At 39.8% G+C, this 15,742-nt stretch overlaps 1 protein-coding gene across 2 annotated transcripts in view; it reads right to left on the bottom strand.

Annotated features, from left to right (window-relative positions):
- Positions 1 to 15,742, bottom strand: part of LOC146755900 (cytosolic carboxypeptidase 4-like) — a 328,030-nt gene that overhangs the window by 206,865 nt on the left and 105,423 nt on the right. For both annotated transcript variants that reach the window (XM_085525040.1, XM_085525039.1), the window contains exon 2: positions 297 to 477. In XM_085525040.1, the coding sequence (XP_085381166.1) occupies positions 297 to 454 (158 nt within the window). In that variant the 5' untranslated portion in view covers positions 455 to 477. The remainder of the gene's footprint in view (positions 1 to 296; positions 478 to 15,742) is intronic.

Raw genomic sequence — 15,742 nt, 5'->3', positions numbered from 1 at the left:
AAGTAAGATTCAGTTTGTCTGCTATCGCTAATACTTCACCCAGTCAGTTGGGACACCTTACGGCCCCACACAGTACAGAACCATGAATATCTGATGCACACGAGACAGCACACTGGGCTGTATCCAGGACTTACATTCTCCTTACAGGACTGATCACAGGATGAATAAAACACAAGGCAAAAGGCAACAGGAATTCTGGCCCAAAACACTGAAGACTAGGCCTGCTAAGTATACAGCAGTAAAGCCTGCAGGTAAACCCAGTGAAAATTCACAATAAGTATGTTACTACAACGCACTTGCCATTGATGACTCCATCAGGGTTGAGCATGGGGACAATCTTGAAAATGAAACATTTCCTCAGGAGATCAGCAATGGGATCACTGCTCACAAGGAACTCCAGGGTCCCCTTCATCACCCAGCTGGCGTTGCTTTCACCAGGATGAACACGGGCCATCAGAAAGACATAAGGACGACTGTCTGTAAAACAAAGCAAAGGCATGGAGATGTTATGCACAGAAGCTGCAGAGATACGATGCCAACTTTTTTTTTTAAGAGAGAATCTTACTAAACAGTTCATGGACAGAGCCTAATGAACCCCTGTTGCAAAGCAGACTAGCAATTTGGCAGAGAAAATTGTCTTGCTATCAGATACGTTATTTGCCATTCCCATGAAAAAGCACCCTCATTTGGCCTAGTTACACGTCTCCAAAAGCTCTCTGTATACACATGCTCAGAAGAGACCAAATTTGACAGCAGATTGTTTGAAAATCCCATCTGTGTTGAGCAAAATCCACAGATGGGCCAAGGGAAGAAGACAGAGGTAGACACCTGCCAAGCATAGAGAATAAAAGAAAAGGACAAAGCAATGATGTGTCTTAAAATTATCCTTCTGTGAATGTTCACAATCTCAGGCTGCTGTCACAAATCAACCTGACACATTTGCTTTAGTGGAAGCCACTATCTGACAGGGAATCACAACGATGCCATGATGTTTTTTGCAGCTCTGTCAGAGCACAGGCTCTCTAGTAAAGGGACAGAAAACAATCAAAGGTATCATCTGAGCATCCTTGTAAGCAAACGCTGATTTAGCAAGTTATGCTTCTATGTCCTCAGCTCCCAAAGCTGTACTAAAGTCCTTCAGTTTTCTAACAGCTTTACAAATCATTACTCAATTAATGTGAAACACAGAGGTGGAATCACAGAACCTTTTGAGTTGGAAAGGATCCTTAAAGGTCACTTGGTCCAACTCCTCTGCAAGGATGTAGACAGGTCTGGAAACAATCCCACATTCACCCCTTCCCATTCATAGGCATTTGATGGGCATGACCAGAGTCTCCACTCGAATTCATACAGAGCAATCATACTGTGGTCCAGTAAAGCAACCAGAACTCTGCTATTCAATAGCCGTGTACTAATCTTTATTTTTCCTTTATCATTCTTGCACCTTACCCTGAGATTAGTATATTTTCACTGCTGTGTATACATTAGTGCCCAAGGCGCTAATGGACTGTAAAAGATCCCTTCAGCCAATAGAGACATACTAGGAGTTCTGCTTACTTTTTATTACAAAAACATATATATATTAGAAAACAACCTCTATTCAGCTCCAGCTAGATGCTGTGCATTACAGTCTACCTTAGTAATGCTTTAAAACAGCAACAAGCAAAAACTACTTTTCACAAAGGCATCAGTTGCATTTTGCTATTTCCAAACATTTTCTTCTTTCTCCCATCATCATGATTTAGTGCTGTTTTGCAGGCTCATTGCTGAGCTAAACTTATGGGACTGTGTTGTTGTAGTTGAGAATGAGGCTCTTGAGGACTCCTAATGGACAACAGCTGTAAATAGCACAAAGCAAAATAAAACATGCTCCCTTGCAACTGATGAAAACGGCTTTAACTCCTGTCTCTTCTATACATTGGGAAAGCATGCAGCATGTTAATTGAGCGATTCTTTCTTCAGTTACTCTATGAGAAAACGAAACCACAAGAAAGGGTCTTCACATCTCAGAAATGGAAGGTTTGCCACAATTCAGCTAATTGAGGATACTGTGAGACTGGCAGAGATGTGAATTCTGCTCTCCTCAAGACTGATAAACCTCTGTCTAACATTCAACGTGACAAAAGCTTCTAGAGAGTCCTGATTTTAAACCCCAGGAAATAGTGGATCCATAGGATCCAGGTGGGGAAACATCTCTATTCCTCTTAAAACTCCCTTTCTAAGCTTCACTCCCCTCCTGACAGGTATATTTGCAATGCCAAAATCACATCTCCGGGCACCAACTGGCCGGCAATAGTCAAGATTTCTGCACTTAGCTGAGCTGCTACACTTCATTCTTGATTCACTATGCCCCATAACAGCAGTGCTGATGAAGCCACCCCAGTGCTGCTGATCTGCTCTGGGACACACCTACTGTTCTGAAGTGTAATTTTGGTCCAGAGCCCCTTGATACCACCTTGTGCTACACTGCACCTCCTCAGGACACCGAGACACATGTTCTTCTATGTTTCCTTCAGGGCCCAGAACTGAGTTGGATGCTTCAAAATCCCCAAGTCAGTCCTTACACTGAATCCTCCCCAAGTCCTGGGGAAGCTGCCAGAAAGCTCAGGTTACCCATTTATCTCTGCAAAGCCCACATGACACGTAACCTTCACTGGGAATGTAAATAATAAAAAGAGTGAGCAGAGGAACCTTTTCGTGCTACATAAAGCCCCATCCAACAGATCTTGTCTCATTACTCTGTGCTACATTCTGACATGGCCAGGATATAACGTGCCACTAACAAAACCAGAGATGAGAGATTAAAGGCACTGATGCCTCTTGCAAAACATGGAGCAAAAACCCTTTGAGTAATAAATCTAACGTATCAACCACCTCCCACCTTCCCTTCTCTTTATTCATTTTAACTGTGGATATATGCATGAAAATAAGAGCTTTGTTCCTACAGTACTGCTAACTTGTTGCTTAATCTCCTGCCTATTGCAGGGATCTTCCTCTTGATTTTATCTGATTTGGAAGTTAGAAATCATGACATCAGTTGGGGAAAGATCAATCTGAAATAAAAGAATGAAACCCCGTTAACAAATCAATGTCTCGCCTCATAAAAAGAGGCACAGAAGGGAAATGAAGTGCACTTCCAGATGCCCTGACATGGGTTAAAATTCTATGCATTGTCAAGCTGCTATTTGGGCCACAGCGTTTGAAAGGGAACAAGGTTTTGAAATGACACAAGACTGGGATTTCATTAGGAGTCAAAGGGAATCATAAAGAGCGTGTGACAAATTCAACCTAGATCCAGGTCTTGACTGGAATGATTCTGGCTGTGCCTCTGCATACCTCTCATCCTATCAGCCCCAAGCCAGAGCCCACAAAACATAGGCCTTCCCTCCACTCCCCCTTATTCCTAAATACAACATGACTTTATCATGAGAGCTGCACAGATCAAAGGTTCAAGTTTACCCCCTGGACATAAGAGATAAACAAAGAAAGCCAACATTCCCACCCAACTTCATTATGTGTGACCTCTACAGCATATTCTGAGAGTCAAATGATGTGTAAAAAAGAGCATCAAACGCAGTTCTGCTGCGTGTATCACGGCTGCATCCTGCCTTGGATACATCTGAACTGCCCAAGGCTGCCTAGTTAAACAAAGTCTGACAAAGACAGGATATGGTGTGATGTACATCAAATATATTCAAGGAGAAGGAAAAAAAAAAACAACTTCAAATACTGAGATCACAGAAAACTTGAGACTGCTCTGAGGCAGAACCTGTGTTGGTCACTTTCCTCCGCTCCCCACCCAAAATCTTTCCCCAAGTTGTCACATTTTCAGTTACTCCACGATGTAATACTTTGCTCCTCCATTTACCCCACCTCCTCCTTATTTCCTGACCCTGCATTTGGCAAAATCCTACTCAAAGAGACACATCTTAATGCAGAGGCAGCTTACCTAGTCTGACAGGGCCCACTGCTGTTTTCCAGAATTATCAGAGAGATAACCCTCCCTTAAATACACTTACACGATATGCGTTATCAATGGTCCTCATGGCAAAGAAGTGAATGTTACAAATCACCTTGGTTAACTGCTTTCTACCATCAAAGCTGGGTGAAGGTATTCCAGGCTCCAAGTTGCTTGGAAACATCCCTTAGTGGATGAGTTTTATGAATTCACTCACCAATGAATCAGAATGATTAGAAATGACTGCAGAGACCAATACATGTACAAAGCATCCAGACATAGTACAGTTTAACATCCTACTAAAGATGGATATTCTCGTTATTCTTTTTCTGGGTTATTCCCCCAGCCCCTTAACTCCAAGAAATTAGAATGTCAGGTTCTATAAATCATTTTGGGGCAGATCCCAAAATCCCAAATTCTGAAGGCAGATGGAAATTCTACACACATTTGACTAATATTCCATATGATGCAACTAAAAAACAACCAAGTGAACTAATACCTGATGAAACAAAAGCATACCTATAGCGAAGGATAGGGAAACAAGTCTGCAAAGAATCCTCAATGATGAGAAGCCTCAATGCTTTACTTAGAATCCTCAATGCTTAGAACACTCAATGTTTAGATCCCTCAATGGCTTAGAACAATCAATGCATAGAATCCTCAATGCTTAGAATTCCAATGCTTAACAGAGAATCCTCAATGCTTAGAAACCTCAATGCTTAGAAACATCAATGCTTAGCATCCTCAATGCACAGCTTAGAATCCTCAATGCTTAGAAAACTCTATGCATAGAGTCCTTAATGCTTAGATACCCCAATGCTTAGCTTACTCAATGTTAAGCAACCTCAATGCTTAGCTTAGAATTCTCATTGCTTAGAATTCTCATTGCTTAGAAACCTCAATGCTTAGTTTAGAATCTTCAATGCTTAGAATCCTCAGTGCTTAGAATCGTCAATGCTTAGAATCCTCAATGCTTAGAGAGCTCATTGCTTTGCATTCTCAAAGCATAAAATCCTCAATGCTTAGCATCATCAATGCTTAAAAATCTCAATGCATAGAGGCCTTAATGCTTAGAAACCTCAATGCTTATCACCCTCACTGCGTAGCTTCGTATCCCCAATGCTTAGAATCCTCAGTGCCTAGAATCCTCAATGCTTAGCATCCTCAATGCTTAGCTTAGCATCCTCAATGATTGAAATCCTCAATGCTTAGAAACCTAAATGCTTAGAAACCTCAAAGCATAGAGTCCTTAGTGCTTAGAAACCTCAATGCATAGAGTCCTTAATGCTTAGAATCCTCAATGCTTAGAAACCTCGATGCTTAGAAACCTCAAAGCATAGAGTCCTCAGTGCTTAGAAACTTCAATGCTTAGAATCCTCAATGCTTTGCATCCTCAATGCTCAGCATCCTCAATGTTTAGCTTAGAAACCTCAATGCGCAGAATCCTCAATGCTTAGAATCCTCATTGCTTAGAATCCTCAATGCTGAGAAACCTTATTGCTTTGAAACCTCAATGCTTAGCACCCTTAAAGCTTAGAAACCTCAATGCATAGAGTCCTTAATGCTTAGAATGATCAATGCTTAGAATCCTCAATGCTTAAAGTTCTTAATGCTTAGAAACCTCAATGCTGAGAATCCTCAATGATGAGAATCCTCAGTGCTTAGAATCCTCAATGCTTAGAATCCTCAATGCTTCGCTTAGAATCCTCAATGCTCAGAATCTGAAATACTCAGAAACCTCAATGCATAGCATCCTCAATGCTAAGAATCCTCAAAGCATAGAATCCTCAATGCCTAGAAACCTCAATGCTTACCAACCGCAATGCTTAGCTTAAAGTCCTCAAAGCTTAGAACACTCAATGCTTAGAAACCTCAATCCTTAGCATCCTCAATGCATAAAATACTCAATGCCTGGAGTCCTTAATGCGTAGAAACCTCAATGCTTAGTATCCTCAATGATTAGAAACCTCATAGCTTAGAGACCTTAATTTTTAGTAACCTAAATGCTTAGAAACCTCAGTGCTTTGCACTCTCAATGCTCAGCATCCTCAGTGCTTAGTTTAGAACCCTCAATGCATAAAATCCTCAATGCATAGAATCCTCATTGCTTAGAATCCTCAACACTGAGAAACCTCAATACTTAGAATCCTACATGCTTAGCTTAGAATCCTCAATGCTGGGAATCCTCAATGATTAGAATCCTCAATGCTTAGAATCCTCAATGCCTAGCTTAGAATCCTCAATGCTTAGAATCCTCAATGCTTAGAATCCTCAATGCTTAGCATCCTCAATGCTAAGAATCCTCAATGCCTAGAAACCTCAATGCTTACCAACCGCAATGCTTAGCTTGAAATCCTCAAACCTTAGAACACTCAATGCTTAGAAACCTCAATCCTTAGCATCCTCAATGCTTAGCTTAGATTCCTCGATGCTTAGAATCCACAATGCTTATAATACTCAAAGCTTAGAATCCTCAATGCTTAGCATCCACAATGCATAAAAAACTCAATGCATAGAGTCCTTAATTTTTAGTAACCTCAATGCTTAGTATCCTCAATGATTAGAAACTTTATAGCTTAGAGACCTTAATTTTTAGTAACCTCAATGCTTAGAAACCTCAACGCTTTGCACCCTCAATGCTCAGAATCCTCAGTGCTTAGTTTAGAACCCTAAATGCATAAAATCCTCAATGCATACAATCCTCATTGCTTAGAATCCTCAACACTGAGAAACCTCAATACTTAGAATACTCAATGCCAAGCTTAGAAACCTCAATGCTTGGAATCCTCGATGCTTAGAAACCTCATTGCTTAGAAACCTAAATGCTCAACGTAGAATCTTCAATGCTTAGAATCCTCAATGATAAGAGCCCTAAATGCTTAGAAACCTCAACGTGTTGCATCCTCACATCAGAGCTTAGAATCGTCAATACTTAGAATCCTCATTGCTTAGAATCCTCAATGCATAGCTTAGAATCCTTAATGCTTAGCATCCTCAACGCTTAGCATCCTCAATGCTTACCTTAGAATCCTCAAAGCTCAGGATCCTCAATGCTTAAAAACCTCAATGCACAGAGTCCTTAATGCTTAGAAACCTCAATACTAAGCATCCTCAGAGCTTAGCTTAGAATCCTCACTGCTTAGAAACCTCAACGCTTATAATCCTCAGTGCTTAGCATCCTCAATGCGTAGAATCCCCAATGCTTAGAAACCTCAATGCTTAGCATCCGCAATCCTTAGTATGCTCTATGCTTAGCTTAGAATCCTCAATGCTTAGAATCCTCAATGCTTAGCATCCTCCATGCACTGCTTAGAAACCTCAATGCCTAGAATCCTCATAGCTTAGAATCCTCAACGCTGAGAAATTTTATTGCTTGGAAACCTCAATACTTAGCATCCCTAATGCTTACAAACCTCAATGCATAGAGGCCTTAATGCTTAGAAACCTCAAAGATTAGAAAACTCAATGCTTGGCTTAGAATCCTCAATGCTTAGAAACCTCAATGCATAGAGACCTTAAAGCTTAGAAACCTCAATGCTTAGAGTCCTTAATGCATAGAATCCTCAATACATAGAATCCACAATGCTTAGCATCCTCATTGCTTAGCATCCTCAATGCATACCTTAGAATCCTCAATGCTTAGAAACCTAAACGCGTAAAATCTTCAATGTGTAGAATGCTCATTTCTTAGAATCCTCAATGCTGAGAAACCTTATTGCTTAGAAACCTCAATGCTTAAAGTACTAAATGCTAAGAATCCTCAATGCATAGCTTAGAATCCTCAATGCTAAGACTCCTCAATGCTTAGAATCCTCAATGCATAGCTTAGAATCCTCAATGCTTAGAATCCTCAATGCTTAAAATAGAATCCTCAATAGTTAGAATCCTCGATGCTTCACATCCTCAATGCTTAGCTTAGATACCTCAACGCGTAAAATCTTCAATGTGTAGAATGGTCATTTCTTAGAATCCTCAATGCTGAGAAACCTTATTGCATAGAAACTTCAATGCTTAAAGTCCTAAATGCTTAGAATCCTCAATGCATAGCTTAGAATCCTCAAAGCTTAGAATCCTCAATGCTTACAAACCTCAATGCATAGAGGCCTTAATGCTTAGAAACCTCAAAGATTAGAAAACTCAATGCTTGGCTTAGAATCCTCAATGCTTAGAATCCTCAATGCTTAGAATCCTCCATGCATAGTTTAGCATCCTCAATGCTTAGCATCCTCAATGGATAAATTAGAATCCTCAAAGCTCAGGATCCTCAATGCTTAGAAACCTCAATGCACAGAGTCCTTAATGCTTAGAAACCTCAATACTTAGCATCCTCATTGCTTAGCTTAGAATCCTCACTGCTTAGAAACCTCAATGATTAGAATCCTCAGTGCTTTGCATCCTCAAGGCATAGAATCCCCAATGCCTAGAATCCTCAATGCTTAGAATCCTCAATGCTTAGAATCCTCAATGCTTAGCTTAGAATCCTCAATGCTTAGAATCCTCAATGCTTAGAATCCTCAATGCTTAGAATCCTCAATGCTTAGAAACCTCAATGCTTAGAATCATCAATGCTTAGAATCCTCAATGCTTAGAATCCTCAATGCATAGAATCCTCAACGCTTAGCATCCTCAATGCTTATCATCCTCATTACATAGCTTAGAATCCTCAATGCTTAGCATCCTCAATGTTTAGCATCCTCAATGCTTAGCATCCTCAATGCTTAGAATCCTCAATGCTTAGAATCCGCAATGCTTAGTATCCTCAATGCTTAGAATCCGCAATGCTTAGAATCCGCAATGCTTAGAATCCTCAATGCTTAGAAACCTCAATGCTTAGAATCCTCAATGCTTAGAATCCGCAATGCTTAGAATCCGCAATGCTTAGAATCCTCAGTGCTTAGCATCCTCAATGCTTAGCATCCTCAATGCTTAGAATCCTCAATGCTTAGAATCCTCAATGCTTAGAATCCGCAATGCTTAGAATCCTCAATGCTTAGTATCCTCAATGCTTAGCATCCTCAAAGCTTAGCTTAGAAACCTCAATGCTTAGAATCCTCATTGCTTAGAATCCTCAATGCTTAGAATCCTCAATGCTTAGCATCCTCAATGCTTAGCATCCTCAATGCTTAGCTTAGAAACCTCAATGCTTAGAATCCTCAATGCTTAGAATCCTCAATGCTTAGCATCCTCAATGCTTAGAATCCTCAATGCCTAGCTTAGAATCCTCAATGCTTAGAATCCTCAATGCTTAGAATCCTCAATGCTTAGAATCCTCAATTCTTAGAATCCTCAATGCTAACAATCCTCAATGCTTAGAATCCTCAATGCTTAGCTTAGAATCCTCAATGCTTAGAATCCTCAATGCCTAGAATCCTCAATGCTTAGAATCCTCAATGCTTAGAATCCTCAATGCCTAGCTTAGAATCCTCAATGCTTAGAATCCTCAATGCTTAGCTTAGAATCCTCAATGCTTAGAATCCTCAATGCTTAGAATCCTCAATGCTTACAAACCTCAATGCTTAGCATCCTCAATGCTTAGCTCAGAAACCTCAATGCTTAGAATCCTCAATGCTTAGCATCCTCAATGCTTAGAATCCTCAATGCTTAGACTCCTCAATGCTTAGAATCCTCAATGCTTAGAATCCTCAATGCTAAGAATCCTCAATGCTTAGAATCCTCAATGCTTACCTTAGAAACCTCAATGCTTAGAATCCTCAATGCTTAAAATCCTCAATGCTTAGAATCCTCAATGCCTAGCTTAGAATCCTCAATGCCTTGCTTAGAATCCTCAATGCTTAGAATCCTCAATGCTTAGCATCCTCAATGCTTAGAATCGTCAATGCATAGCATCCTCAATGCTTAGCATCCTCAATGCTTAGCTTAGAAACCTCAATGCTTAGAATCCTCATTGCTTAGAATCCTCATTGCTTAGAATCCTCAATGCTTAGAATCCTCAATGCTTAGAATCCTCAATGCTTAGAATCCTCAATGCCTAGCTTAGAATCCTCAATGCTTAGAATCCTCAATGCTTAGCTTAGAATCCTCAATGCTTAGCATCCTCAATGCTTAGAATCCTCAATGCTTAGAATCCGCAATACTTATTATCCTCAATGCTTAGAATCTGCAATGCTTAGAATCCGCAATGCTTAGAATCCTCAATGCTTAGAAACCTCAATGCTTAGAATCCTCAATGCTTAGAATCCGCAATGCTTAGAATCCGCAATGCTTAGAATCCTCAGTGCTTAGCATCCTCAATGCTTAGCATCCTCAATGCTTAGAATCCTCAATGCTTAGAATCCTCAATGCTTAGAATCCGCAATGCTTAGAATCCTCAATGCTTAGTATCCTCAATGCTTAGCATCCTCAAAGCTTAGCTTAGAAACCTCAATGCTTAGAATCCTCATTGCTTAGAATCCTCAATGCTTAGAAACCTCAATGCTTTGCATCCTCAATGCTTAGAAACGTCAATGCTTAGCATCCTCAATGCTTAGCATCCTCAATGCTTAGCTTAGAAACCTCAATGCTTAGAATCCTCAATGCTTAGAATCCTCAATGCTTAGCATCCTCAATGCTTAGAATCCTCAATGCCTAGCTTAGAATCCTCAATGCTTAGAATCCTCAATGCTTAGAATCCTCAATGCTTAGAATCCTCAATTCTTAGAATCCTCAATGCTAACAATCCTCAATGCTTAGAATCCTCAATGCTTAGCTTAGAATCCTCAATGCTTAGAATCCTCAATGCCTAGAATCCTCAATGCTTAGAATCCTCAATGCTTAGAATCCTCAATGCTTAGAATCCTCAATGCCTAGCTTAGAATCCTCAATGCTTAGAATCCTCAATGCTTAGAATCCTCAATGCTTAGCTTAGAATCCTCAATGCTTAGAATCCTCAATGCTTAGAATCCTCAATGCTTAGAAACCTCAATGCTTAGCATCCTCAATGCTTAGAATCCTCAAAGCTCAGCTTAGAAACCTCAATGCTTAGAATCCTCATTGCTTAGAATCCTCAATGCTAAGAATCCTCAATGCTTAGAATGCTCACTGCCTAGCTTAGAATCCTCAATGCTTAGAATCCTCAATGCTTAGAATCCTCAATGCTTAGCTTAGAATCCTCAATGCTTAGAATCCTCAGTGCTTAGAATCCTCAATGCTTAGAATCCTCAATGCTTAGAATCCTCAATGCTTAGAAACCTCAATGCTTATAAACCTCAATGCTTAGAATCCTCGATACTTAGAATCCTCAATGCTTAGAATCCTCAATGATTAGAATCCTCAATGCTTAGAAACCTCAATGCTTAGCATCCTCAATGCTTAGAATCCTCAAAGCTCAGCTTAGAAACCTCAATGCTTAGAATCCTCATTGCTTAGAATCCTCAATGCTTAGAATCCTCAATGCTTAGCATCCTCAATGCTTAGAATCGTCAATGCATAGCATCCTCAATGCTTAGCATCCTCAATGCTTAGCTTAGAAACCTCAATGCTTAGAATCCTCATTGCTTAGAATCCTCATTGCTTAGAATCCTCAATGCTTAGAATCCTCAATGCTTAGAATCCTCAATGCTTAGAATCCTCAATGCCTAGCTTAGAATCCTCAATGCTTAGAATCCTCAATGCTTAGCTTAGAATCCTCAATGCTTAGAATCCTCAATGCTTAGAATCCTCATTGCTTAGAATCCTCAATGCTTAGAATCCTCAATGCTTAGAATCCTCAATGCTTAGAATCCTCAATGCCTAGCTTAGAATCCTCAATGCTTAGAATCCTCAATGCTTAGCTTAGAATCCTCAATGCTTAGAATCCTCAATGCTTAGAATCCTCAATGCTTACAAACCTCAATGCTTAGCATCCTCAATGCTTAGCTCAGAAACCTCAATGCTTAGAATCCTCAATGCTTAGCATCCTCAATGCTTAGAATCCTCAATGCTTAGACTCCTCAATGCTTAGAATCCTCAATGCTTAGAATCCTCAATGCTAAGAATCCTCAATGCTTAGAATCCTCAATGCTTACCTTAGAAACCTCAATGCTTAGAATCCTCAATGCTTAAAATCCTCAATGCTTAGAATCATCAATGCCTAGCTTAGAATCCTCAATGCCTTGCTTAGAATCCTCAATGCTTAGAATCCTCAATGCTTAGAATCCTCAATGCTTAGCTTAGAATCCTCAATGCTTAGAATCCTCAATGCTTAGAATCCTCAATGCTTAGAAACCTCAATGCTTAGAATCATCAATGCTTAGAATCCTCAATGCTTAGAATCCTCAATGCATAGAATCCTCAACGCTTAGCATCCTCAATGCTTATCATCCTCATTACATAGCTTAGAATCCTCAATGCTTAGCATCCTCAATGTTTAGCATGCTCAATGCTTAGCATCCTCAATGCTTAGAATCCTCAATGCTTAGAATCCGCAATACTTATTATCCTCAATGCTTAGAATCTGCAATGCTTAGAATCCGCAATGCTTAGAATCCTCAATGCTTAGAAACCTCAATGCTTAGAATCCTCAATGCTTAGAATCCGCAACGCTTAGAATCCGCAATGCTTAGAATCCTCAGTGCTTAGCATCCTCAATGCTTAGCATCCTCAATGCTTAGAATCCTCAATGCTTAGAATCCTCAATGCTTAGAATCCGCAATGCTTAGAATCCTCAATGCTTAGTATCCTCAATGCTTAGCATCCTCAAAGCTTAGCTTAGAAACCTCAATGCTTAGAATCCTCATTGCTTAGAATCCTCAATGCTTAGAAACCTCAATGCTTTGCATCCTCAATGCTTAGAAACGTCAATGCTTAGCATCCTCAATGCTTAGCATCCTCAATGCTTAGCTTAGAAACCTCAATGCTTAGAATCCTCAATGCTTAGAATCCTCAATGCTTAGCATCCTCAATGCTTAGAATCCTCAATGTCTAGCTTAGAATCCTCAATGCTTAGAATCCTCAATGCTTAGAATCCTCAATGCTTAGAATCCTCAATTCTTAGAATCCTCAATGCTAACAATCCTCAATGCTTAGAATCCTCAATGCTTAGCTTAGAATCCTCAATGCTTAGAATCCTCAATGCCTAGAATCCTCAATGCTTAGAATCCTCAATGCTTAGAATCCTCAATGCTTAGAATCCTCAATGCCTAGCTTAGAATCCTCAATGCTTAGAATCCTCAATGCTTAGAATCCTCAATGCTTAGCTTAGAATCCTCAATGCTTAGAATCCTCAATGCTTAGAATCCTCAATGCTTAGAAACCTCAATGCTTAGCATCCTCAATGCTTAGAATCCTCAAAGCTCAGCTTAGAAACCTCAATGCTTAGAATCCTCATTGCTTAGAATCCTCAATGCTAAGAATCCTCAATGCTTAGAATGCTCACTGCCTAGCTTAGAATCCTCAATGCTTAGAATCCTCAATGCTTAGAATCCTCAATGCTTAGCTTAGAATCCTCAATGCTTAGAATCCTCAGTGCTTAGAATCCTCAATGCTTAGAATCCTCAATGCTTAGAATCCTCAATGCTTAGAAACCTCAATGCTTATAAACCTCAATGCTTAGAATCCTCGATACTTAGAATCCTCAATGCTTAGAATCCTCAATGATTAGAATCCTCAATGCTTAGAAACCTCAATGCTTAGCATCCTCAATGCTTAGAATCCTCAAAGCTCAGCTTAGAAACCTCAATGCTTAGAATCCTCATTGCTTAGAATCCTCAATGCTTAGAATCCTCAATGCTTAGCATCCTCAATGCTTAGAATCGTCAATGCATAGCATCCTCAATGCTTAGCATCCTCAATGCTTAGCTTAGAAACCTCAATGCTTAGAATCCTCATTGCTTAGAATCCTCAATGCTTAGAATCCTCAATGCTTAGAATCCTCAATGCTTAGAATCCTCAATGCCTAGCTTAGAATCCTCAATGCTTAGAATCCTCAATGCTTAGAATCCTCAATGCTTAGAATCCTCAATTCTTAGAATCCTCAATGCTAACAATCCTCAATGCTTAGAATCCTCAATGCTTATCTTAGAATCCTCAATGCTTAGAATCCTCAATGCCTAGAATCCTCAATGCTTAGAATCCTCAATGCTTAGAAACCTCAATGCTTAGAATCCTCATTGCTTAGAATCCTCAATGCTTAGAATCCTCAATGCTTAGCATACTCAATGCTTAGAATCGTCAATGCTTAGCATCCTCAATGCTTAGCTTAGAAACCTCAATGCTTAGAATCCTCAATGCTTAGAATCCTCAATGCTTAGCATCCTCAATGCTTAGAATCCTCAATGCTTAGCATCCTCAATGCTTAGAATCCTCAATGCTTAGAATCCTCAATGCTTAGAATCCTCAATTCTTAGAATCCTCAATGCTAACAATCCTCAATGCTTAGAATCCTCAATGCTTAGCTTAGAATCCTCAATGCTTAGAATCCTCAATGCCTAGAATCCTCAATGCTTAGAATCCTCAATGCTTAGAATCCTCAATGCTTAGAATCCTCAATGCCTAGCTTAGAATCCTCAATGCTTAGAATCCTCAATGCTTAGAATCCTCAATGCTTAGCTTAGAATCCTCAATGCTTAGAATCCTCAATGCTTAGAATCCTCAATGCTTAGAATCCTCAATGCTTAGAAACCTCAATGCTTAGCATCCTCAATGCTTAGAATCCTCAATGCTTAGAATCCTCAATGCTTAGAATCCTCAATTCCTAGCTTAGAATCATCAATGCTTAGAATCCTCAATGCTTAGAATCCTCAATGCTTAGAATCCGCAATGCTTAGAGTCCTCAATGCTTAGAATCCGCAATGCTTAGAATCCGCAATGCTTAGAATCCTCAATGCTTAGAAACCTCAATGCTTAGAATCCTCAATGCTTAGAATCCGCAATGCTTAGAATCCGCAATGCTTAGAATCCTCAGTGCTTAGCATCCTCAATGCTTAGCATCCTCAATGCTTAGAATCCTCAATGCATAGAATCCTCAATGCTTAGAATCCGCAATGCTTAGAATCCTCAATGCTTAGAATCCTCAATGCTTAGTATCCTCAATGCTTAGCATCTTCAAAGCTTAGCTTAGAAACCTCAATGCTTAGAATCCTCATTGCTTAGAATCCTCAATGCTTAGAATCCTCAATGCTTAGCATCCTCAATGCTTAGAATCGTCAATGCTTAGCATCCTCAATGCTTAGCTTAGAAACCTCAATGCTTAGAATCCTCAATGCTTAGAATCCTCAATGTTTAGCATCCTCAATGCTTAGAATCCTCAATGCCTAGCTTAGAATCCTCAATGCTTAGAATCCTCAATGCTTAGAATCCTCAATGCTTAGAATCCTCAATTCTTAGAATCCTCAATGCTAACAATTCTCAATGCTTAGAATCCTCAATGCTTAGCTTAGAATCCTCAATGCTTAGAATCCTCAATGCCTAGAATCCTCAATGCTTAGAATCCTCAATGCTTAGAATCCTCAATGCTTAGAATCCTCAATGCCTAGCTTAGAATCCTCAATGCTTAGAATCCTCAATGCTTAGAATCCTCAATGCTTAGCTTAGAATCCTCAATGCTTAGAATCCTCAATGCTTAGAATCCTCATTGCTGAGAATCCTCAATGCTTAGAATCCTCAATGCTTAGCATCCTCAATGCTTAGAATCGTCAATGCTTAGCATCCTCAATGCTTAGCATCCTCAGTGCTTAGCTTAGAAACCTCAATGCTTAGAATCCTCAATGCTTAGAATCCTCAATGCTTAGCATCCTCAATGCTTAGAATCCTCAATGACTATCTTAGAATCCTCAATGCTTAGAATCCTCAATGCTTAGAATCCTCAAT

Source organism: Coturnix japonica, chromosome 29, assembly GCF_054131305.1.
Source record: "Coturnix japonica strain WE chromosome 29, WE-NBRP24, whole genome shotgun sequence".
Classification (NCBI taxonomy): domain Eukaryota; kingdom Metazoa; phylum Chordata; class Aves; order Galliformes; family Phasianidae; genus Coturnix; species Coturnix japonica.
The sequence above is the reverse complement of the archived record's forward strand: the minus strand, read 5'-3'. Positions and strand labels throughout refer to the sequence as shown.